Source organism: Oncorhynchus gorbuscha, linkage group LG10, assembly GCF_021184085.1.
Source record: "Oncorhynchus gorbuscha isolate QuinsamMale2020 ecotype Even-year linkage group LG10, OgorEven_v1.0, whole genome shotgun sequence".
Taxonomy (NCBI): domain Eukaryota; kingdom Metazoa; phylum Chordata; class Actinopteri; order Salmoniformes; family Salmonidae; genus Oncorhynchus; species Oncorhynchus gorbuscha.
In genome coordinates this window covers 26718745-26742975 of record NC_060182.1, presented here as the reverse complement: position 1 = coordinate 26742975, position 24231 = coordinate 26718745, and the positions used below count along the sequence as shown (strand labels likewise).

Below are 24231 nucleotides of genomic sequence, written 5' to 3'. Positions count from 1 at the left end.
ACAGTGGTTTAGATTAGGGATGCAGCGATATGAGACATTTTTGATACTGATATCTGATATTTTCCTTGCCAAAATATCTGATTCCAATAACTAATATTAAAAATATTAGAGGAATTTTAAGCATTCTAGTACAGTTAAATAGTTGAAACACACACTGACCAAAAGGTTATGTTGTTGGCATTTACGTATATCCCCATTTACCAGTAAAACAATCAAAACCTATTTCTTTCACTTTCTTGCTGTGCTGTTTCGTTGTTCATTTGTTCAGTCTCAACCAGGATTTCATCAGACATGTGAAGCAGTGAAGTTTCAGCTCTGTCTGTCCGTGGCCTCTTCCTCAGTGCCCACTGTCACTGTGTCCGTTTCCATCTTGTCCAGCTGTGTCTTTAACATTTCACGTAAACCCTGTTTCTTGTCTGCATCGAAGTAGCGGTCCTTGTACCTAGCATCGAGCCTGGTGGCGACACAGTAAAGAGGCTCAGAGAGAATGCCACCGAATCGCTTGTTCACAGCCTCTAGAGTACTTTTCCGAGTTGACCCGACAGTATGAGTCCGCAGTTTTGTTGAGCAGGCGTTTCAATGCCATGACCGAGGATATTACGTTTGCTGCAGACGCAGTTGATGAGCTTATTTCTCCAGTCAGTTGTTTAAATGGAGCTGGGAATGTTAATGTTTCAAACATGTTCACAAATGCCATTGAAATGGCAGCAGCGGTATGAGAACCAACACATTCTTGAGCATGCAATACGGCTTTCCTCAGTACAAAATCCTTGTGGACCCACTGTGCTGTCAGAATCATAATGCTCATGGGGCTGACATCGCTGGTCCAAATGTCAGTCGTGAAGCTAATAGCAGTGATGCCCACAGCAAGTAGCTCATTAATGTGAGTTTCAACAATACTGTGTAACTCTGGTAGTAGGGCAACATCTGAAAAATAGCGTCTTCTTGGTAGTGTGTACCGGGGCTCGACCAGTCGGCGAAAGCCAACATCATCCACGACAGAGAACGGTTGTCAAGGGCAATGAATTCCATTATCTTGGCGTTAATGGATTTTGCCTTTTGAGTTGTCTCACTGAAATATTCTTACTCTTTCAAATGACTCCTTGGCTTGTTGACTGTTCGATCCACACAGCAGACATTGTGGGCTAGGTTAGAAATGCTGTGTAGCGATGTATTTTTTTTTTAATGCTTTTGTTCTGTACAGCACTGTATTTTTCATCTACCTACGTTGTGTAGGTATGTACGTCAGCTACCTACGTTGTGTAGGTATGTACGTCAGCTACCTACGTTGTGTAGGTATGTACGTCAGCTACCTACGTTGTGTAGGTATGTACGTCAGCTACCTACGTTGTGTAGGTATGTACGTCAGCTTTGACATCGGTTTTGCAAAACAGTGTTAAACTAGACAACGGGTCGATGTTGGCATTTTTAGCTAATACCGTCCAATTCAGATATACTTACCGATTTGGTAACGTGCATCCCTAGTTTAGATTGTATAATGACTCTTTACACTATACTTGCTTGTTTTGTCACAATTTTAGCAACCAGGAAATGGTGCAGCCATTTTTCTGCACAGTGCACTTTTAATATTCATAAATGATTAAACACTTACTCCTGACACTCACGTGTAAGACCACAGACAGAGCCAACTTTATAATGCCATACCCAACTCATTATAATGGTTAAGTATTACAGAAAATGCCTCTACTGTAGTTGTGCTGTATTGTGTTGTTTCCATGACAGAGACACACTGGGCAACTGTTTCTTCCTGCGAGCTGAGATTACACTGAAGGGAGCCACCTATCAGATCTGCTTCAGCGACACCGACCAACTACCACCGCCGTTCCGCATCGACAACATCTCAGAGGTACAGTATTGGAGATGTCCGCAGGGGTGAACTCTCATATCACAGATTCTCTCAGCGCCATAGATGTACATACAGAGATTGGGAAACGAATCATGTTGGAGCCAAACAATCAAATAAAACATTGGCGTTTGCATTGTAACAGACATGCTGTTATTGGTGAATTTTGTGTGCCAAAATGGCACCCATAATCTTATTGAGATTCTAAGTCTCACACTGAGTTTGTTTACTGCAGGTGCCCATCCAGTTCTGGCAGCACGGAGTGGCAGACATCCGGCTTCACACAGAGGTGAAGGCGGGATCAGTGCTGGACTTTGCTTGTGACGAGCCCACCCTGCCCCCCTACCTCACCCTCATCGTGAAGGGTGCCGGCTCGTCTGAGGTCACCGCTGATATGAACTTCTTCCGGGAATACAACAAACTCTACTACGAGAACTTCATCTACATCGCTGCCACATACACTTTTTCTCAGTGAGTATGAGCGAGACGGAGGTTGGACAGGCATAGTTCAGAACCAGGGTCAGGTTCATTTGGTACCAAACGGACAAAAACAGACACAGGAAGGGACTACTTGGACTTGTCCAATAAAAATCGCATGTTTTATGCTCTAATGAACCCAGACATAAACGCTGACTCATGTTGTGTTTCTACAGGGATGCAGGGAAGAGGCCGGTGGGGAAAAAACGCGTGGTGGCAGGTGCTGAACTGGTGCTGGATGTGGAGACCAAGACCCAAAGAGTTGTCCTCAAGAAAAAGGTGCAACCATTATAGCAAATACACCTTAAAACGTAGCAGTGTTTATGCTTCAAATGTCAGCTACTTCACCCATTTTGTATGACTGGGACAGAACTCTCCATTGGGTTTCATATAACTTTCAGTGGTGAAGTGATCACTTGAAATCCATGAATAAAAAGGCTTTAAGACCGTTTACAGACTAATTTTCCAACTCCAAATTAACAATATTCCAAACCTGTTCCTGTTACCTCAGGAGCCGGGGAAGCGTTCCCAGCTGTGGAGGATGACGGGAACAGGAATGCTATGTCACGAAGGCTCCTCCCCTCCACAGAGCAAGCCTGCTCAGCCACGCCCCCTGGACTCCTCCCTCGTGCTGGACATCGCGGGGTTGGCAGCAGTCACCGACAATCAGTCAGTCACTGCTTCCCTGACTCAAAAATATTCTTATGTGTGGTTTCATCTTTATAGTATATGTCTGTATCTACACTGAACAAAAATACAAATACAGGGCCTCCCAGGTGGCGCAGTGATTAAGAGCGCTGTACTGCAGCGCCAGCTGTGCCACCAGAGACTCTGGGTTCGTGCCCAGGCTCTGTCGTAACCGGCCGCGACCGGGAGGTCCATGGGGCAACGCACAATTGGCCTAGCGTCGTCCGGGTTAGGGAGGGTTTGGCCGGTAGGGATATCCTTTTCTAGTCGCGCACCAGCGACTCCTGTGGCGGGCCTGGCGCATTGCACGCTAACCAAGGTTGCCACGTGCACGGTGTTTCCTCCATTGGTGCGGCTGGCTTCCGGGTTGGATGCACGCTGTGTTAAGAAGCAGTGCTGCTTGGTTGGGTTGTGTATCGGAGGACGCATGACCTTCAACCTTCGTCTCTCCCGAGCCCGTACGGGAGTTGTAGTGATGAGACAAGATAGTAGCTACTAACAATTGGATATCACGAAATTGGGGAGAAAAAGGGGTTAAGTTAAAAAAAAAATAATAAAATACAAATACAAAATATACAACAGCATGTAAGGTGTGAGCTGAAATGAAAGATCCCAGAAATGTTCCATACACACAAGGCTTATGTCTCTCAAAAAGGTGCTCAACCAGTCAGCGAAAGCCAACATCATCCACGACAGAGGAAGGTTGATTGTCAAGGGCAATGAATGCCATTATCTTGGCGTTAATGGATTTCGCCTTTGAGTTGTCGCGCTGAAATGTTCAAACTTTTTCAAATGACTGCTGGACTTGAACTTGTTTAGTTGTTGGAAGTGTGCACTTAGTATTATTCTGCTTTTGTTCTGTGTAGCACTGTATTTTTCGTGGTGTCATTACGTCATCTACCTACGTTATATAGGTATGCACGTCATCTACCTACGTGATATAGGTATGCACGTCATCTACCTACGTTATATAGGTATGCACGTCATCTACCTACGTTATATAGGTATGCACGTCATCTACCTACGTTATATAGGTATGCACGTCATCTACCTACGTTTACATAGGTATGCACGTCATCTACCTACGGTTTATATAGGTATGCACGTCATCTACCTACGGTCATCTACCTAAAGCATTTCGCTACACTCGCATTAACATCTGCTAACCATGTGTATGTGACAAATAAAATTTGATTTGATTTGTTTCATAGGTATGCACGTCAGCTTTGACATCGGTTTTGCACGTCAGCTTTGACATCGGTTTTGCACGTCAGCTTTGACATCGGTTTTGCACGTCAGCGTTAAACTAGACATTGGGCCAATGCCGACGTTGCCATTTTTAGCTAATATCGTCCGATTCCGACATGCTTACCGATATATCGTGCATCCCTAGTTTACATCCCTGAGCATTTCTCCTTTTCCAAGACAATCCATCCACCTGACAGGTGTGGCATATCAAGAAGCTGATTAAACAGCATGACCATTACACAGGTGTGCCACTCTAAAATGTGCAGTTTTGTCACACAACACAATGCCACAGATATCTCAAGTTTTGAGGGAACGTGCAATTGGCATGCTGACTGCAGGAATGTCCACCGGAGCTGATGCCAGAAAATTTTATGTTAATTTCTCTAACAGAAGCCACTGCGGATGTTGTTTTAAAAAATTTGGCAGTATGTCCAAATGGCCTCACAACTGCAGACTACGTGCATGGTGTTGTGTGGGTGAGCGGTTTGCTGATGTTAACGTTGTGAACAGAGTGCCACATGGTGGCGATTGGGTTATGGTATGGGCAGGCATAAGTTACGGACAACGAACACAATTTTATTTTATTTTTGGCAGTTTGAATGCACAGAGATACCGTGAAGAGATCCTGAGGCCCATAGTCGTGCCATTCATCTGTCGTCATCACCTCGTGTTTCAGCATGATAATGCACTGCCCCATGTCGCATGCATCTGCACACAATTCCTGGGAGCTGAAAATGTCCCAGTTCTTCCATGGCCTGCATACTCACCAGACATGTCACCCATTGAGCATGTTTGGGATTCTCCGGATCGATGTGTACGACACTGTTCCAGTTCCCGCCAATATCCAGCAACTTCGCACAGCCATTGAAGAGTGGGACAACACAGGCCATAATCAACAGCCTGATCAACTCTATGCGAAGGAGATGTGTTCCGCTGCATGAGGCAAATGGTGGTTACACCAGATAATGACTGGTTTTCTGACACACGCCTAGGCCTGTTGGGGTAACCGTATTACTGCCACACTGGCGGTCACGAGTCATGAAGGCAGTCAAATTCCACATGACTGTTTAGTCACAGTAATTAGGCTTCTCCAAGTGCTGATGCTCCTGCTGGTCATTAATAGTCTACCAAACTTGATAACTGCCTGGTACTCAGCACTCTATTTTCCCTCTAATCACTCTGACATCAATGCAAATGTAATTGGAAATCTGATCAAACACTTCATGAGAGCCCATGAGCTCATGTTGCACAGCATTTCTATAGGCTATACATATAGAGGAGGATCCCATCAGCTTTCTATAGGCTAGGCCTACTATATTTATTTATTTCCTAATATTAAGCACATTGCTTATGTTTACAACAGAAGTATAGCCTACCTGGCTGGCATGAAAATGAACCACGGGGAAAGCATCACCCATTTGCTATTAAAGTGCATACTGTAGATGACGTGTTTTGATAATGGTGTTTTCCCGCTAATGAAACATGTTGCACTTATAGCCTACTGCCATGTGTGCATTGCTGCACTTATAATGTGAAGAAATAGCCTAATGGTTTATCAACATTTTAATCTAAACGTTCTGATCTGCTGTGTCAGCCACATTGCGTAAAAAGGTTTTTAGATGCTAGTGGCTGTATTAATTTGGGATCTATTGCATCCCATATCTGTCCCAGACTATGTTTGGAATATTTATTTCTTGCAAAGAATAGGTGGACTTTTTTTATTATGGGGGATAGTAGATTGACATAGGCTAGTGCTTTTCGTTAGGCCTACTCATCTTGTTTGCTGAAAGGTAATGTGGACAGTTCTTCCAGTATATTCAATATGCACCTTGGATTTGGATAAGGACGCGTGCAGTTTCATCCCTGATGTGTCTGTCTTCACTTGTAGCCTGTGAGAAAGGCCCGATCACATGATGGATAGACATGGGAGTGAGACGCTTCCGAGCATGCAGCACTCTGGGAGAAGGGCTCAACAGCCACTGGCCACAAAAGGAATGGATTTTTTTAGGGCACTCAATTGTATTCTTCATGCTATAAAATAATGCCACGGAATTCAAAGCAAATCTTGTCTGCTAAATTAACTATTGTAGCTCACGGCTATTTGGCATAGCCAGATCAGGACCTGACATAAGGACAACTCTGAGTATGTTGTTCTGTAATAGACTACATTTTCTTCATATCATGCTGCTTTAGACCTGTCTAAAATAAATAATGTATTTATTGTGATGGTGTAGGCTATATTACATGGATTTATTAGACTTTTTAAAATGTAGATGTTCCAGAGGTCTGCATCAGTGGCTTGTAGGCTATGCGTGTTTATGTTAATCAACAGTCAATTACCGTAAGACGACTGTTATTTGCTTGTCACCGGCTGACAATTTTGTGACCCCCACAGCCCTATCCACGCCACTACCTTTTTTTTCCTGTGACCAACAGATGCGCATATCTGTATTCCCAGTCATGTAAAATCCATAGATTTATTTCACTTGACTGATTTCCTTATATGAACTGTAACTCAGTAAAATCTTAGAAATTATTGCCTGTTACATTATTATTTTTTCTGTACATATTTACCTGTATCTGACATCATTGTCCTCTCCGTTTTCCCTAGCTATGAGCCGTTGATGCTGAGGAGGCCAGACCCGCGGCGCAGCACCACCCAGACTTGGCACTTCTCATTAGGCATGCTGACCTGTGGCCTGCCCCGGCTGGTGGTACAGGTGGGTAGTTCCCACAGAACGCCTCTTTACTATCTGCTGATCAAACATACCTTTGCTGTTACACTTTATTTTAGAAGTATTTTAGCTGTCAATATCAAATTCTTATTTAATAATAATAATAATATATGCCATTTAGCAGACGCTTTTATCCAAAGCGACTTACAGTCATGTGTGCATACATTCTACGTATGGGTGGTCCCGGGGATCGAACCCACTACCCTGGCTTTACAAGCGCCATGCTCTACCAACTGAGCTACAGGACTTTGATTATAATTGGTTTTGGTATCTAATCTTGCATTGTTAAACACTTAATAGTATTTTTCAGAGATTAAGTAACACTTAATTTCCAGCTGAATGTGTTGAAATGTTTAATAGGTACTTCATAATGCTATTGAATAAGGTTCTTATGATTAGAGCACATAGACACTTTTGACAATGTGACCTACAAAGCTTAGAAACACTGGGCTAGTATATTAGGCCAATACTGTATGTAGACATCTAAAACAAAGTCTCACCAAACATTGTTTCCAATCCGAATATAGCTCCATTTCTATTTAATGTGCCCCTCTGTGTTGACCTCTGATCCCCCTCAGGCGAACGGTGGTGTGGAGGGGCTGTTTGACGGGGCAGAGGTGGTGCTGGGGCCTGCTGCAGGCCTGCTGGAGCTGGGCCCAGAGCAGCAGTTCATCAACCAGAAGATGAGGCCTGGCTCTGGGGTGCTGTCTGTCCAAGTCCTGCCGGATGGACCCACACGAGTGCTGCAGGTTAGCTTTGGGTGTATTTGGATCTATATAGTACCAGACAGAGGTTTGGGGACACCTATTCATTTAAGGGTTTTTCTTTATTTTTACTATTGTCTACATAGTTTTGATGTCTTCACTATTATTCTATGAAGTAACACATATGGAATCACTTTAACTTAAAAAGTGCTAAACAAATCAGTTGACTGTATCGTTTCAATACTTTCATGTTGGTTCCATGTCTGCCGGTAACTGGCTTTATGTAATGCTGTTGCTACTGTAGATCAGTGACTTCAACCAGCGGCGAATGAACCGGACGTCCCCGAGCACAGAGGAGGACCAGAACAAAGACAACATTCAGAAGAAGAAGCCAGAACAGGAACTGGAGGTGCACTTACTAACCATTAAAAGTGTATGAAGATACATTTCCTCTTCCTACCCATAGCTTACCTTTAAGTCCCTCAAGGATTTTGCTGAGTTTTTTGGGATCATTGCCGTACAAAATGCTTGATTTTGCTGTAGCAATAATGACATTTCGCATTGCAATTTGTAATATTTTTGACAAATTTGTCAAATGTACTGATGAGGGAAAAGGTTTGTTGACTTGTTGCTTTGTTGAACCATTTTATGTGGTAATATTGCGATTATTGTATTATTTTATGCAGGAATAGTGCAGTGATTGGTCAAATTTGTAAGCCTTTGCATAACATGCGAGAAATGTTGTTAAATCCTTGAGGGATTGTCACATAAGGCTAACCTACCATGACCACCATTCTGTCTGTCTCTCCGCCTGTCCGTCTTGTCTGATGGTCAGGTGTTGGTGAACTTGGAGGAAGGCGTGGGTCTCTCCCTGGTTAACAAGCTGCCAGAGGAGCTGGTGTTCACTACATTGTCAGGTATAGACATCCACTTCACTCGCACCGCTGCCAACGAGGTGCTGGAGCTGAGCATCCAGAACATCCAGGTAACCCCTCCTAAACCATTCACCTTCTTAACCCCTTTAGTGCACCTTTTAAGTATCAACTGAGGAGTTTGAATTGTAGTTATTGATTGATTGCATCTTTTGCTCTCTTTCTCCCTCCCTCTCTCTTTCTCCCTCTCCTCCACCAGGTGGATAATCAGCTCCTGGGCACCACTCAGCCGGTGATGCTGTGTGTTTCCCCAGGCTCCAGTAGTGAGAGCAGCATCATGGACACTGGCGCCGCCCTGCAGATCAACTCTGTTAAGGTCCCCAGCAACCTCGTTCTCACCGACCTCTTCAAGGTAAGGCCTGACTGCCAAGTTCACTTCACAGCAACTCAGGCATGGCCTGACTCCATCAGGGTCTTATTCATTAGGCAGGAAATTGAAGGAAACAAATTGAAACAGGGAGCGACTACCATGTCTTGTCCAATAAGAAATGCTCGATTTGTATGTTTTTCTAATGTGTGCCCAAATGAATACGACCCATGTGAACAATCACTTACACTTGCTAGCAAATTCAAACTAGTTAGTTTGTTTGCCATACAGTAAGCGTTAGCTAACAGTCTGCAAAGGAGGCAAGTTCATGAGTGTTTATAAACTGAATGACTGTTAAGGCTGAGGAGATGTTGTAATACTGAGGTCATGACACAGTGTTTTCTGCGCAGCATCTCATGGTGACAGCGAGGCGCTTCACTGTCATCATCGAGGAGAAACTCCTGCTGAAGCTGCTCAGCTTCTTTGGTTACGGCCACACAGAGGCAGGTGGGTAGACACCTGGTTCCTGAACGGACACCATGACAGGTTTATGGACTGTACGAGAGGCATTCTATATATACTCATTTATAAGTAGACCGTGTATAAATGACTCTAGACATCATTGTATTATACATGTATAAGGCCTGTTGACCATGATGATCATCACCATGTTTTGATATATAATCAGACAATTTTGTTAGTTAGTACCTTTATAAAGAACAGGTGGTGTGTCTGTCTGCTGTGTGTGTATCTTGTATTTGGGATGGTCAGTGTTCATTGTCTGTCTTATGGTTCCAGAACTGGAGAGGTTGGATGAGAGTCTATATGAGAAGGCCAGTGATGACCAGGGAGCTCCCAAGCGCTACTACTTTGAGAACCTGAAGATCAGCCTCCCTCAGGTCAAGCTGAGCGTGTTCACCTCTCACAAGCTCCCGCCTGACCTCAAGGTAAAGGTTACTAAATTCAGTACAAAGAAATGATACAAAGCCGTACCAGGATATTCTTACAGGGAAGCATAGCGTGCTTTCTGCATTCATATGTCTGCCTTTGCCTGTTGGTTTTCTCTTTGACTTAATTGGTCGGCATTATAAGACGAACAAATGTACATGATTCTCCACTTACCTAGAATGTTGTTGATCCACCCAAACAATTTTCTTGTGCTTGTTCTAAAAGTGCTCTGTGCTCTCTGCAGGCCCTCAAGGGAACCCTGGGTATCCCGCTGATACGGTTCGAGGATGCAGTGATCAACATGTACCCCTTCACCCGGGTCCACCCTTACGAGACACAGGAGATCATCATCAACGACATCCTCAAGCACTTCAGAGAGGTGAGCGGAAAATGAACAGACAGACTTTCACTGGAAGTGACATGTGATGACATATTCCCAAAATGATGCATATGGCTTTAGCATTCATTTATGTTAATAAGCAGCTAAAGGTGGCAATCTGTAACTTTCAATTTTGGTGATGTGTATTAACCCGGCAGACCTCAACCAGTTACTCAGACTCCGACATCAAGCAGATGTTCTACATAGAACAAGACAAAATGATTATGTAAATGGTGCATGACCTACTCATTTACTCACTTTGAAACCAAAGGCCAACGAGCAGTTTGCTAACATAGCTTCAATTAAATTTAAAAACCTGTCATTATGGGGAATTGTGTATAGATTGATGAGGGGGGGAAACCGTATAATACATTTTACAATAAGGCTGTAATGTAACAAAATGTGGAAAAAGGCAAGGGGTCTGAATACTTTCCGAATGCATCCGGGGCTGGATGGCATACCACCCCAATTTACATAACATTCTGCCACTCATTAGATATGATTCACTCTGCTGTCACCAACGAACGGTTCATTCACAAAAAATGATTCAAACCCTTATGCCAACCACTCTGCAATGGCTCTAACTGGGAACATCTGCTCGCGTCCGTTCTCTCCAGGGATTTCTTTGTTGTTATTTGTCTTATCTGTTGAACCCATAGCCCAGACAGCACGCCAATCAGTCTGCCATGATCCTATCATAATCTATGGCTCCAAACATCACTGATATGCTGATTACATTAGTATTCTTCCAGAAAGTTCCTCAGTCTCTTCCCCACCTTTTTAGACATATTTACGTTTTTTTATAGCAAAATTGCAGGATACAAGATCAATTGAGGGTTTGCATTATTACCACTAAACTATGACCAGAGTCGTCTATTCCTTTAAATATCCCAGTGGTCCACAATTTAATATATCTGGGTGTTCAAATGTATCCCTCGCCGCACAGATTACAAGACCTAATTTATTCCAATGTTCTTCTGAAACAATTTAAATTCAGATTTGGCCCTATCATTTCACACACCTGTTCTGTTTGTTTTCCATAATCCTGGTCTCTGGGTGGAAGGCCCTATCTACTTTCCCCTATGGTATGACAATGGAGTGCACACACTTTCAGACATTCTTGGGGATGGGGGTCTCTGCGCATTCCAAGACATCCAACAAAAGCACAACCTGCCTGGCACCTTGTTATTTTTCTACTTACAATTACGTTTGGTGATACCTTGGGAAACAAAGAGAAGCATTTATACCTTTAAGGTACTGCTTAGAAAACGAGGTCTCATCTCTGAAATGTATTCCCTTCTAGTAAAGGCCTCGTCCAAGCCTCTTTTAAATTGACAGATTGTGGAATAAAGATCTACAATCATTCAACAATGTTCTCAATTGGCAAACAATATGGCACAGTATAGTTTTATCTTCCAGAAATTCACAGAACTTATTTTACTCCCTGGAAATGATATCAAATCAAAGCCAAACCATCACATAATTATACTCTCTGCTCTAATGACACTCAGGGCACCTTCTTCCATATGATGTGGGAATTCTAAAGGGTCAAATACTTCTGGAATATGATCTGCCTTGTGCGCTCTGTTGTAATATCAAAAACAATCCCATGTTTACCATCTGTTCTACTACTTAATGACTCAAATGTCGCTCAAATGTAGAGCTCTCTGTTAAACAGAGACTGCTTTCGTGAGACAACATTTTTTTTAAATGATGCCCCCAAAACAATCCTGGCAGGACTGTGGAGAAGGAGGCTCTTTGCAAGTATTATCCACACTGATTGTTTTAAATCAAACTTTTTCTAGTGTCTGGTCATTGCTTAACTTCAAACTTCCATTCAAGCCTTGGTCACAGTGAAGTAACCAATCAGGTGCTGCTGCATCTCACAGCCAATCAGGTTTTGTTGCTGTTGCACTTCACAGCCAATCCCATTGATGTGTTCCTCTTCAGGAGCTGATTAGCCAGGCGGCTCAGATACTCGGCTCGGTGGACTTCCTGGGGAACCCCATGGGACTGCTCAATGATGTCACTGAGGGCGTCTCTGAGCTTATCAAGTACGGCAATGTAGGCGGGCTCATCCGCAACGTCACACACGGAGTGTCCAACTCTGCCGCCAAGGTATCGTTGTTGGGGTTTACCTTCCTGTTTACTTGTGCTCTGTGTTGATGTTGATTGTGTTTAACTTTGCATTATGAAATTGCAGTAGGTGTCCCAGTTTCAAGACTACTAAGCTGAAATGAGGCAATGTGGAAATGAGGCGAAGCGAAGGTCTCCTCCTTGATGTGACACACACACACACACACACACACACACACACACACACACACACACACACACACACACACACACACACACACACACACACACACAGGTTGTTCTGTGCGCTGATGCTTTTCTATCACTTTCCATGAAAATTTGCCTCTGCTTACGTTAATGGATCAGTGCGTGTATCAGCTCTGTCACTAAATGTTATGTGGTTTCCAGGACAGGAGATGGAACAGCACAGAAAGAGAGCATTACAGTTGTATAACTACCTGACCCTAGGGCTGACCAACTCTTAGCAAACATCTAAAATATTGTTATATTTAATGGATACTCATAGTGAATACATAGAGGAAATGACACGTTTACAGCAGGTCTGTATATGTTCTATTTTCTTGATCAGTAACCTTCCAAGGACCAGTGTAATGCCCCAACCCTTTGGCCATTCTGTCCCTGAACAGTAATCAGTTCCTCTTCATTACAATGAGACGTGTCCTGGGGGGCACTGTTCCACGCTAAAGGACCCATTCTGGTTTTGGAACGTTGTCAGTCCAGAACCCAGTCATTTAGCCCCAAGTCCTCCTCTCTCCCCTATCCTCAGCCAGCTCTCAGCAGGCCTCTGGAAGATACAGGCAGCCCCACACACTCCCCCTGCCAAACTGTGTCAGCCAGCTTAATGTCAGTCAGCTCACTCTCTTTCTGTCTTCCCCCCCTCTCGCTCTCTCTCTTTCTGTGCTCTAGCGCTCTCTCATTCCCTCCCTCCCCCTCTCTCTGTCTCTCTTTGTCCCCTCTCCCTGCACGGCAATTTACTCGTATTTGTGCTGCGGCATTGATGTCATGAATATCAGACAGCCAGTAGGCCCGGTCACACAGCCCTTGTCCTAGCTCTTGACCAGCCCATGGCCCCAGGCCCACACACACCACTCACGTCCTGCCCCAGATTTCAGCTCTGCTTTGTAACTGTAACTTGCTGTTGCTTATTGCAAATGGAATCCCTCTGTCTGCCTACGCTCGGGAACACACACATTGAGGTTGTGAGATCCTGGCACACCAACTTTTCCCATTGAGGCTAATCCATAATCCTAGTTTAAGGCAGCTCTGCTCCTGTTGACTGGTTGAAATCTTTGTATCTGCGATTCTAAACACTCTGTCAAGGCAGTGTCCTGTAATGTTTGCTCTCCTGAAAATGAAGGATGACTTCTTCTCCACTGACTTGACATACTCCTCCCTCTCTGAAGAAAAACAAATGTCATCATTAGTTTACTTTCATGTTTTTCTTTCTTCCAATCAAATTGTGAACAATCGCTTTGTTTGCTGAACAATAATAAAATAGGAGGAGCCCCTATGCACACGGGCATGCCCACACACACACACACATACACACACACACACGGGGGTGTCCAACTTCTAATAAAAATGGCTACCCAAGACGTGTGCCTTATAAAAATTCGATGCCACAATATTCAATGGAAAAAAGTTAATCTCCCAATGGTTTTTAAGTGTCTTGATGAAATGAATGACCTTGTTATTAACTCCTTTAAATCAGCTCAAGAAGTATGTTGTCAAAAAGCAGCAAAACACTAGTTTTGTCACTTAACCATGTTAAACCAGTCATCTAATTGTTCATCATTTCTCACTTGAAACGTCCTCTCACAGTCACTTGGGTTTATTTTCAGCAAACTTAACCTGTGTAAAAATATTTGTATAAACATAAGATTCAACAACTGAGACAGATACTGAACAAGTTCCACAGACATGTGACTCACAGAAATTGAATAATGTGTCCCTGAACAAAGGAGGGGGGGGGTGAAAATCAAAAGTAACAGTCAGTAACTGGTGTGGCCACCAAGCTGCATTAAGTACTGAAGTACATCTCCTCCTCATGGACTGCACCAGATTTGACAGTACTTGCTGTGATATGTTACCCCACTCTTCCACCAAGGCACCTGCAAGTTCCTGGACATTTCTGGGGGGGAATGGCCCTTACCCTCTGATCCAACAGGTTCCAGACATGCTCAATGGGATTGAGATCCGGGCTCTTCGCTGGCCATAGCAGTAACACTGACATTCCTGTCTCGCAGGAAATCACGCACAGAACGAGCAGTATGGCTGGTAGCATTGTCGTGCTGGAGGGTCATGTCAGGATGAGCCTGCAAGAAGGGTACCACATGAGGGAGGAGGATGTCTTCCCTGTAACGCACAGCATTGAGATTGTTGTCATTGCAGGCAATCTCAGTCCGATGATGCTGTGACACACCGCCCCAGACCATGACGGACCCTCCACCTCCAAAACGATCCCGCTCCAGAGTACAGGCCTCAGTGTAATGCTAATTCCTTCAACGATAAATGCGAGTCTGACCATCACCCCTGGTGAGACAAAACCGAGACTCGTCAGTGAAGAGCCAGTCCTGTCTGGTCCAGTGAAATTGGGTGTGTGCCCAAAGGCGACGTTGTTTCCGGTGATGTCTGGTTTTGACCTGCCTTACAACAGGCCTACAAGCTCTCAGTCCAGCCTCTCTCAGCCTATTGCGGACAGTCTGAGCATTGATGGAGGGATTGTGCATTCCTGGTGTAACTCGAGCAGTTGTTGTTGCCATCCTGTACCTGTCCCGCAGGTGTGATGTTCGGATGTACCGATCCTGTGCAGGTGTTGTTATACGACGATCAGCTGTCCGACCTGTCTCCCTGTAGCGCTGTCTTAGGTGTCTCACAGTACGGACACTGCAATTTATTGCCTTGACCACATCTGTAGTCCTCATTCCTCCTTGCAGCATGCCTCAGGCACATTCACGCAGATGAGCAGGGACCCTGGGCATCTTTCTTTTGGTGTTTTTCAGAGTCAGTAGAAAAGCCTCTTTGGTGTCCTAAGTTTTCATAACTGGGACCTTAATTACCTACCATCTGTAAGCTGTCTTAACGACCTTTCCACAGGTGAATGTTCATTAATTGTTTATGGTTCATTGAACAAGCATGGGAAACAGTGTTTAAACCCTTTACAATGAAGATCTGTGAAGTTATTTGGATTTTTACGAATTATCTTTGAAGACAGGGTCCTGAAAAAGGGACGTTTCTTTTTGTTGAGTTTAGATGAGTTTAGTTTATGTAGGCCTCTACAGCCGTGAACCTTTGGCCTAACTGCTTCTGCATTTCCACTTGATGGTTGTTATGCTTTCTTTATGGATGTTATTTTTCTCCTGTTTATGGGTTGGTCTGCTCAACTCATTCCCTGGGCTGGGTAGCAGACCTTCTAAAAACTATTGCTGTATAGACCTATTTGACCCCTTCCATACACATAGCTAGCCTACATTGAGGACGTTATTGCAGATTTAATTGAGAGACTGCAAAAGTATTGATAGGAAATGGAACTAAATGGAACCAAATATTGGCGTGCACATGCTTATGTTTGTGCGCGTGTTATCTTGCAGCTGGTCACCTACACACCACATGTAAAACCACACTGAATAGTTTCCTTGTTCCTTGCTGGGTTTAGTTTCACCTGATGCACCTTCACCCCTTTAATGACTGACACTCCATGTAATCTCTGAGATCCCTTCCTTGATCACCCAACGTTAACACACCAGACGGACCCCAGTTTCACATTGTGTGTGTCCTTCAGCATAGAAGGGGAGGGGGGGGGGTGTAAACTTGAAAGCATCTTTATCTCCCCCTCACTCCTCACCCCCTTGGGGATACAGGTCTGGTACGTACATTGGTTTAGTTTCACAAAGAGGGGGAATAAAATAAAAAAATCGAGAAGGAGAGAGTTCATGCTGGCCTTCCAATGAACTCTCCGGGGACTTTGCTTGGCAAGGTCATCCCAAGTTCAGTCTTGGCGCTGGCTGCAGAGCGGCGGAGGGCCCGGGTGTGTTTACACAGAACCCAGCCTCATCTGGGGAGCTTCCCCCGTAACACAAACCCACTTCCAGCAGGCACCTGCTGGGTTGAAGGGAGGAGGGGGGATAGGAGGAGGGGGAGAGAGGTCAGCGCTGGGGAAAGCTGGGGGTGTGAAGGCACTCCACTCCAGCAGACAAATTACTTGCTGATTATATTGGCCAGATGGATAAGGCAGGCGCTGTGTAAAATCTGTTTTCTTCTCTATCAGTCCTCCTTGTCTCTCTAGTTCAGTTGTGGGGGATGAGAACAAGCCAACCAGCATTGGGCTATTGTAGAACTTTTTCACTCAGTGAGGTTGTGAGCTCTGGATATGTGACACGCATTTGTCTTTTAATATGGTCACTCAACAGCAGCTCATCTCAGGATTCACTGGTAAACGGTAAAAGGAAAGAAATTGGGCTTGGAATTGCCAGGGACCTCACAATATGATATTATCATGATACTTAGGTGCTGATATGATGTGTATTGTGATTCTATATTAATTGCGACTCAATACTGCAATTTTGTTGTGATTTAGATTTTTTTCAAATCTATTGCTCTCTATATCTCTGGCAGAAGGACAAGAGAATAAATTAGAACGTTTTGCCTCAAGAACATGGAGAACATGCTATAGAAAGAGATACCAGAGTTTTGGCACAGGAACAGCCAACTAGCGCAAGCTAACGTTAACTAACAACAAAAAATGCTCAATACTTGGAGTCATTATCTATATAATATTGTGATACTGTATCGATTTCTTCCCCCATCACTAGAAAGAAATTGACAACATTTACAGTATGAGTTAGGTGGTTTTGTTGGATGGCTTCGACTTGAGTTAGTATCCTTTATAAGTTTTAAAGAGATAAAGACATCATGCTTGTGTGAATTGAAAGGTATTTGACTGGGACAAATAAGAGCCAATCCATCATTCCACTGCAAGGCCTAGTGTGAGGGCTGCACTGGTCTAATGGCCCCTACATAGCGTGTGGGAGCACTATGTGGTCGAACTGAATCTTTTTAATACCTTTTTTAATAATTTATGAATATAGAAGGGTGGCCAAAACTGAGCCTTGAGGTACACCTTTTCTAAGAAGTGATAAATAGATGTGATTATGCATTATTCAAGACTATTTCCAAATACTGTGTATAAAGCATGCTTGAAATAAAGGGTTTTGCTGATATGGTGTGAAAGACTGACCGAAGAGACTCTCTCTCTCTGTCTTAGTTTGCAGGGACTTTGTCGGACGGGTTGGGCAAGACCATGGACAATCGACATCAGAATGAAAGAGAGTACATCCGTTACCATGGCGCCACCAGCGGAGAGCATCTGGTGGCTGGGATTCATGGATTGGCTCATGGTATGTACTATTACAGTAATACTGTAGTGCTACTAATAATACTGTAGTAATACCACTGACTGTAGTCTCTTTCACTTTCAATATGGCACTTGCATTTTATTACTCAAACATTAGATAGAACCCAGCGGATCTATCAGGCCCTTTTTAATCTGTAATACATCAGAATCCATTTAGCTGTTCGTGAGGAGTCATACCTGATTCTTATCTGGTGTCTCACAGGTATCATCGGAGGGTTGACCAGCGTCATCACTTCCACAGTGGAGGGGGTGAAGACTGAGGGAGGAGTCAGCGGCTTCTTCTCTGGCCTGGGGAAAGGTCTGGTTGGTACGGTGACCAAGCCGGTGGCCGGTGCACTGGACTTTGCCTCTGAGACAGCACAGACGGTCCGAGACATGGCCAGCCTCAGTAACCACAGGTAAGTGCCTAAACCCGGAGAGACATGTCATAACACCAATTTTACCATGAGAATTACTCCTAAACGGCAACTTTCAAAGAAAAACCATTAGATCCCTGCCACTCTCAATGGGAACCAATCGCTTAAAAAATGCTTGCTATTTCCTCAGAGGATGATGTCATCCTCCTGAGGAGGAGGAGCTGGCCAGTCAGGAGTCTACTCGCATTCATATTTTTAATGACCGGTATGCGCCCCCTCACCATTCTGTTGTTGGGGTATGCCCACACCATTCTGTTGTTGGGGTATGCCCACACCATTCTGTTGTTGGGGTATGCCCACACCATTCTGTTGTTGGGGTATGCCCACACCATTCTGTTGTTGGGGTATGCCCACACCATTCTGTTGTTGGGGTATGCCCATACCATTCCAACACAGAAAAGCTGCTTTTTTTTAGCATACTTAAAGGTCCAATGCAGAGAGAGGCAGGGAGAGACTCCAGATATAAGTCTGACCCTAGCCCTGATACATAAACTACATACATTTATCAAGCAATAATTTTGTTAGGACAGTGTGGGTGAGGTCTGAGAGTGGGAAGGGGAAAACTAGCTGTTATTGGTAGAGAGATTTGGAACTCTCTTTCTTATTGGTCTATTAACTTCCGAGTGGCGCAGTGGTCTAAGGCACTGCATCTCAGTGCAAGAAACGTCACTACAGTCCCTGGTTCGAATCCAGGCTGTATCACATCCAGACATGATTAGGAGTCCCATAGGGCAGCACATTATTGGCCCAGCGTCGTCCAGGTATGGCTGGTGTAGGACGTCATTGTAAATAAGAATTTGTTCTTAACTGACTTGGCTAGTTAAATGAGGGTTAAATAAAACATATATTTTTTTACTAATGTAAATCTCCATCCCACCTAACGGGCAAATATCCAGTGGTCTTTTCAAACAGCTCTTACACTAAAAGGGCATTATCATTTTCACAATATTGTTCCAACCTCCATAGTGTGGATATATAAAAAACACAATACATTCTAGTTTGACTGCACTGGGCCTTTAATAAAATGTAAAATGCCTAACTATTTCACTCAATGTAATTAATTATAGGTCATATTTCATAGAAATCTGAAAACACTGGACAGTTACTTTAATATGGTGCAGGTTCTCATGTATTACTTCAGAATGTTGTGTGACACTCACATACTCCTATTTGTGCACGCCAACTAAACCCACCAGATGTGCTTGTAAATGCCACCTGCCATTTTTAATGGGGTCTGCTGGCTTGATGCTGGGTCAAGCCTCTCCCCCAATTAGAGTCTATAGCAGCGCAGCATGGCAGGTAACGGTCCTCACAGCCACTCTCTTTAACTCACACAGACACAAGGTGTGATACCTACTGACTGGGCTCAGCACTGTTTTTTGGAGCCGGTCTCTGTCCTCTCCAGCTCTCACTGGTTTTAAAGCCACAGGCAGGTTGTATTACACATGCTGTCTGGGAGTTCAAGCCATTTATACAGTGTGTGTATACGTTAGGCAGACAAAGCGCACAATGGCATTTGTGTACTTGGAATGGTAAATATAACAGATTGCAATAATGCATGTCACTGTGGGTGGTGGGTGTGTGTGTGTGTGTGTGTGTGTGTGGGGGGGGGGGACACTGACCACGCTATCACACCCACTCGCAGGTGACTAGGAAATGTTGTCTGTTTGGGAGGATTGTGTGTGTGTGATTTTTATTTTTTAACTAGGCAAGTCAGGTAAGAACAAGTTCTTATTTACAATGAAGGCCTCCTGCGGGAACGGGGACTGGGATAAAAAAAATGAAATACAAATGTAGGACAAAACACACATCGCAACGAGACAACACTAAATAAAGAGAGACCTAAGACAATATCAACAGCATGGCAGCAACACATGAAAACACAGCAGGGTGACAACACCATGATAGCAACACCACATGGTAGCAGCACAACATGCTAGCAGCAAAAAACATGATACAAACATTATTGGGCACAGACACCAGCACAAAGGTCAATAAGGTAGAGACAACAATATATAACGTTAAGCAGCCACAACTGTCAGTAAGAGTGTCCATGATTGAGTCTTTTAATGAAGAGATTGAGATAAAACTGTCCAGTTTGAGTGTTTGTTGCAGCTCGTTCCAGTCGCTAGCTGCAGCGAACTGAAAAGAGGAGCGACCCAGTGATGTGTGTGCTTTCGGAACCTTTAACAGAATGTGACTGGCAGAATGGGTGTTGTATGTGGAGGAGGATGGCTGCATTAGGTATCTCAGATAGTGAGGCTTAAGAGGGTTTTATAAATAAGCATCAACCAGTGTGTCTTGCGACGTGTATACAGAGAAGACCCATTTACAGAGGAGTACAGAGTGCAGTGATGTGTCCTATAAGGAGCATTGGTGGCAAATCTGATGACCGAAAGGTAAAGAACATCTAGCCGCTCGAGAGCACCCTTAACTGTCGATCTGTAAATGATGTTGTCGTAATCTAGCATGGGTTGTCGTAATCTAGCATGGGTAGAATGGTCATCTGAATCAGGGTTAGTTTGGCAGCTGGGGTGAAAGAGGAGTGATTATGATAGAAGAAACCAAGTCTAGATTTAACCTTAGTCTGCAGCTTTGATATGTGCTGAGAGAAGGACAGTGTACAGTCAAGCCAAACTCCCAAGTACTTGTATGAGGTGACAAACCTCAAGCTCTCTGAGGTAGTAATCACACTGGTGGGGAGAGGGGCATTCTTCTTACCAAACCACATGGCCTTTGTTTTGGAGGTGTTCAGAACAAGGTAAGGGCAGAATAAGCTTGTTGGACACTAAGAAAGCTTTGTTGTAGAGCATTTAACACAAAATCCGGGGAGGTGCCAGCTGAGTATAAAACTGTATCATCTGCATATAAATGGATGAGAGTGCTTCCTACTGCCTGAGCTATGTTGATGTAAATTGAGAAGAGGGTGTGGCCTAGGATCGAGCCTTGGGGTACTCCCTTGGTCACAGGCAGTGGCTGAGACAGCACATGTTCTGACTTTATACACTGCATTCCTTGAGAGAGGTAGTTAGCAAACCAGGCCAAAGACCCCTCAGACACTAATACTCTGTAGCCGAACCACAAGAATGGAATGGTCCAGCGTATCAAAAGCTTTGGCCAAGTCAATAAAAATAGCAGCACAACATTGCATAGAATCAAGGGCAATGGTGACATAATTTAGGACCTTTTAAGGTTGCAGTGACACATCAATAACGTGAGCGGAAACCAGATTGCATACCCGAGGAGAATATTATGGACATCAAGAAAGCCCGTGTTTGCATTTAAGGGGTTGATTTAGAGGTTTGTGCGTGTACAGGGAACAATAAGGGACCTGCAGATGAACTGTTTCTGCTGTATGAGGGAGGGGAGCGGAGGAGGGGGAGGGGCATCCGAAGCGTGCCTGCCACAGTGTGTCTACAAGTTCAGCCAGAGTTCAACACAGAGAATGTGCCGGAATCATGGTTCACAGCAGACACTGACCACGCTATCACACCCACTTAATAACACACTCACACAGGTAGACTAAACACACACACTAATGCTTTCACTCGCATACACACTTACACTCTCACATACCAACACACTCACATTCTAACACACATGCTCCCCAACCCTGTCATGCCTATTAATCAAGCAGTGATATTGATGTGATACCATCGCATACAGAAGAAAAGCTGTAAAATGATTTAAAGGAACAATGGTGGGGTTATATACAGTTCCTCCCTACTGTGGATTGAGTTGCTCATCACATGACCTTTTTCACTGTGCATATGAAGCCCTTTCTCTTTACCCTCTGTATGACTGGCTCAGATCACATCTCCAGAAAAGCACACAGTAGGAAATAAACAAGTCAATGAGAAGCAGACGTTGTGTGATGGTTCGTACTCCCCTTGCTCTCCTGCCCTGCTTGTGAACTCTCCCTCCTGTCTTTCACACAACCCACACACACACACCACACACACACACACACACACACACACACACACACACACACACACACACACACACACACACACACACACACACACACACACACACACTCTCCTTCCCTCAGTCCTGGCAACCCTCTAGAGCCAGCTCAATTACAATTCCCAAACAAAGCGGGAGAGACGCACTCCTCACATCCCCTCAGCACACTGTCAACTCAGTCCTAGGCATTATTTCACTACAGTGCACTACACTGAGGAGAAACCGAACATTAGACCCATGTTTTCAAAACCTGCTTATGGGAAAGATATACAGCACATTACAGTGCGTAATTGACCTAGGCAGCAGTGTTGTTGATATATTTGTCATGGATTGTCATCAGATTTAGACTTGTATTCAATCTGTTGGTTTAAATGAATAAACCAAGGAGAAATCTACACTATGACAAAGCAAGTCCACCTACTCTTTCTGGCCCAACATAGAAAATGAGCATGACAACAGCAGCGACTTCACAGTGAAACCACAGGGCTGGGAAGTGAGAGGAGAGGAATGTTTTTATTTTGTCAACCCTGCGTAAGAAATGCCAGACAGACATGCTAATGGTCTATTCCACCGGATGGGGGTGTATTCCACAAGCCATGTCTCTAGGAGGATGGGGGTTATTCCACCGGCATTCCACATCTCTAGGAGGATGGGGGTTATTCCACCGGCATTCCACATCTCTAGGAGGATGGGGGTTATTCCACCGGCATCCCACATCTCTAGGAGGATGGGGGTTATTCCACCGGCATTCCACATCTCTAGGAGGATGGGGGTTATTCCACCGGCATTCCACATCTCTAGGAGGATGGGGGTTACATCTCTAGCCATTCCACATCTCTAGGTGGGGGTTATTCCAGAACATCTGTGGGGGTTATTCCACCGGCATTCCACATCTCTAGGAGGATGGGGGTTATTCCACCGGCATTCCACATCTCTAGGAGGATGGGGGTTATTCCACCGGCATTCCACATCTCTAGGAGGATGGGGGTTATTCCACCGGCATTCCACATCTCTAGGAGGATGGGGGTTATTCCATCTCTAGGATTCCACATCTCTCTAGGAGGATGGGGGTTATTCCACCCACATCTCTAGGAGGATGGGGGTTATTCATTCCACATCTCTAGGAGGATGGGGGTTATTCCACCGGCATTCCACATCTCTAGGAGGATGGGGGTTATTCCACCGGCATTCCACATCTCTAGGAGGATGGGGGTTATTCCACCGGCATTCCACATCTCTAGGAGGATGGGGGTTATTCCACCGGCATTCCACATCTCTAGGAGGATGGGGGTTATTCCACCGGGGAGGATGGGGGTTATTGGGGGTTATTCCACCGGCATTCCACATCTCTAGGAGGATGGGGGTTATTCCACCGGCATTCCACATCTCCTAGGAGGATGGGGTTATTCCACCGAGGGATGGGGGTTATTCCACCGGAGGATGGGGTTATTCATTCCACATCTCTAGGAGGATGGGGGTTATTCCATGGGGGAGGATGGGGGTTATTCCACCGGCATTCCACATCTCTAGGAGGATGGGGGGGGGTTATTCCACATCTCTAGGAGGATGGGGGTTATTCCACTGCCATTCCATCTTGGGGGTTATTCCACCGGCATTCCACTCTAGGAGGATGGGGGTTATTCCACCGCCATTCCACATCTCTAGGAGGATGGGGGTTATTCCACCGGCATTTCACATCTCTAGGAGGATGGGGGTTATTCCACCTCCATTCCAAGATATTCACTTCTATACAGTTGAGACATTTCATATAATCTATCTTCCAACAAGGTATACCTCTCTGCAGTGCATGCCATGAACTCTTGAGCCAAATGCTGTTAGGTGTTCACTCACGGCTGTAGGGTCACATTTTATAGGCTCCATAAGATTTTCAAATGGAGGAACTACCAACTGAGCTTGTCCAATAGGAAAGATCCTAAGTGACCTCTTCATATATCAATTTGGATTAGCAAATTCAGCCTTCCAGATGGCATAGTGGAGTTACTAGCATATTGCTTATGCAGTAACTACCCATCCAATCTGCTCTGATCTGCATGA

General features: G+C 44.5%; 1 protein-coding gene across 2 annotated transcripts in view; it reads left to right on the top strand.

Annotated features, from left to right (window-relative positions):
• Positions 1-24231, top strand: part of vps13d (vacuolar protein sorting 13 homolog D) — a 64040-nt gene that overhangs the window by 35724 nt on the left and 4085 nt on the right. For both annotated transcript variants that reach the window (XM_046365378.1, XM_046365377.1), the window contains 15 exons: positions 1744-1867; positions 2100-2335; positions 2518-2620; positions 2853-3010; positions 6888-6996; positions 7590-7760; positions 8020-8124; positions 8551-8700; positions 8847-8999; positions 9365-9461; positions 9753-9901; positions 10147-10281; positions 12232-12399; positions 17642-17774; positions 17994-18189. In XM_046365378.1, the coding sequence (XP_046221334.1) occupies positions 1744-1867; positions 2100-2335; positions 2518-2620; positions 2853-3010; positions 6888-6996; positions 7590-7760; positions 8020-8124; positions 8551-8700; positions 8847-8999; positions 9365-9461; positions 9753-9901; positions 10147-10281; positions 12232-12399; positions 17642-17774; positions 17994-18189 (2187 nt within the window). The remainder of the gene's footprint in view (positions 1-1743; positions 1868-2099; positions 2336-2517; positions 2621-2852; positions 3011-6887; positions 6997-7589; positions 7761-8019; positions 8125-8550; positions 8701-8846; positions 9000-9364; positions 9462-9752; positions 9902-10146; positions 10282-12231; positions 12400-17641; positions 17775-17993; positions 18190-24231) is intronic.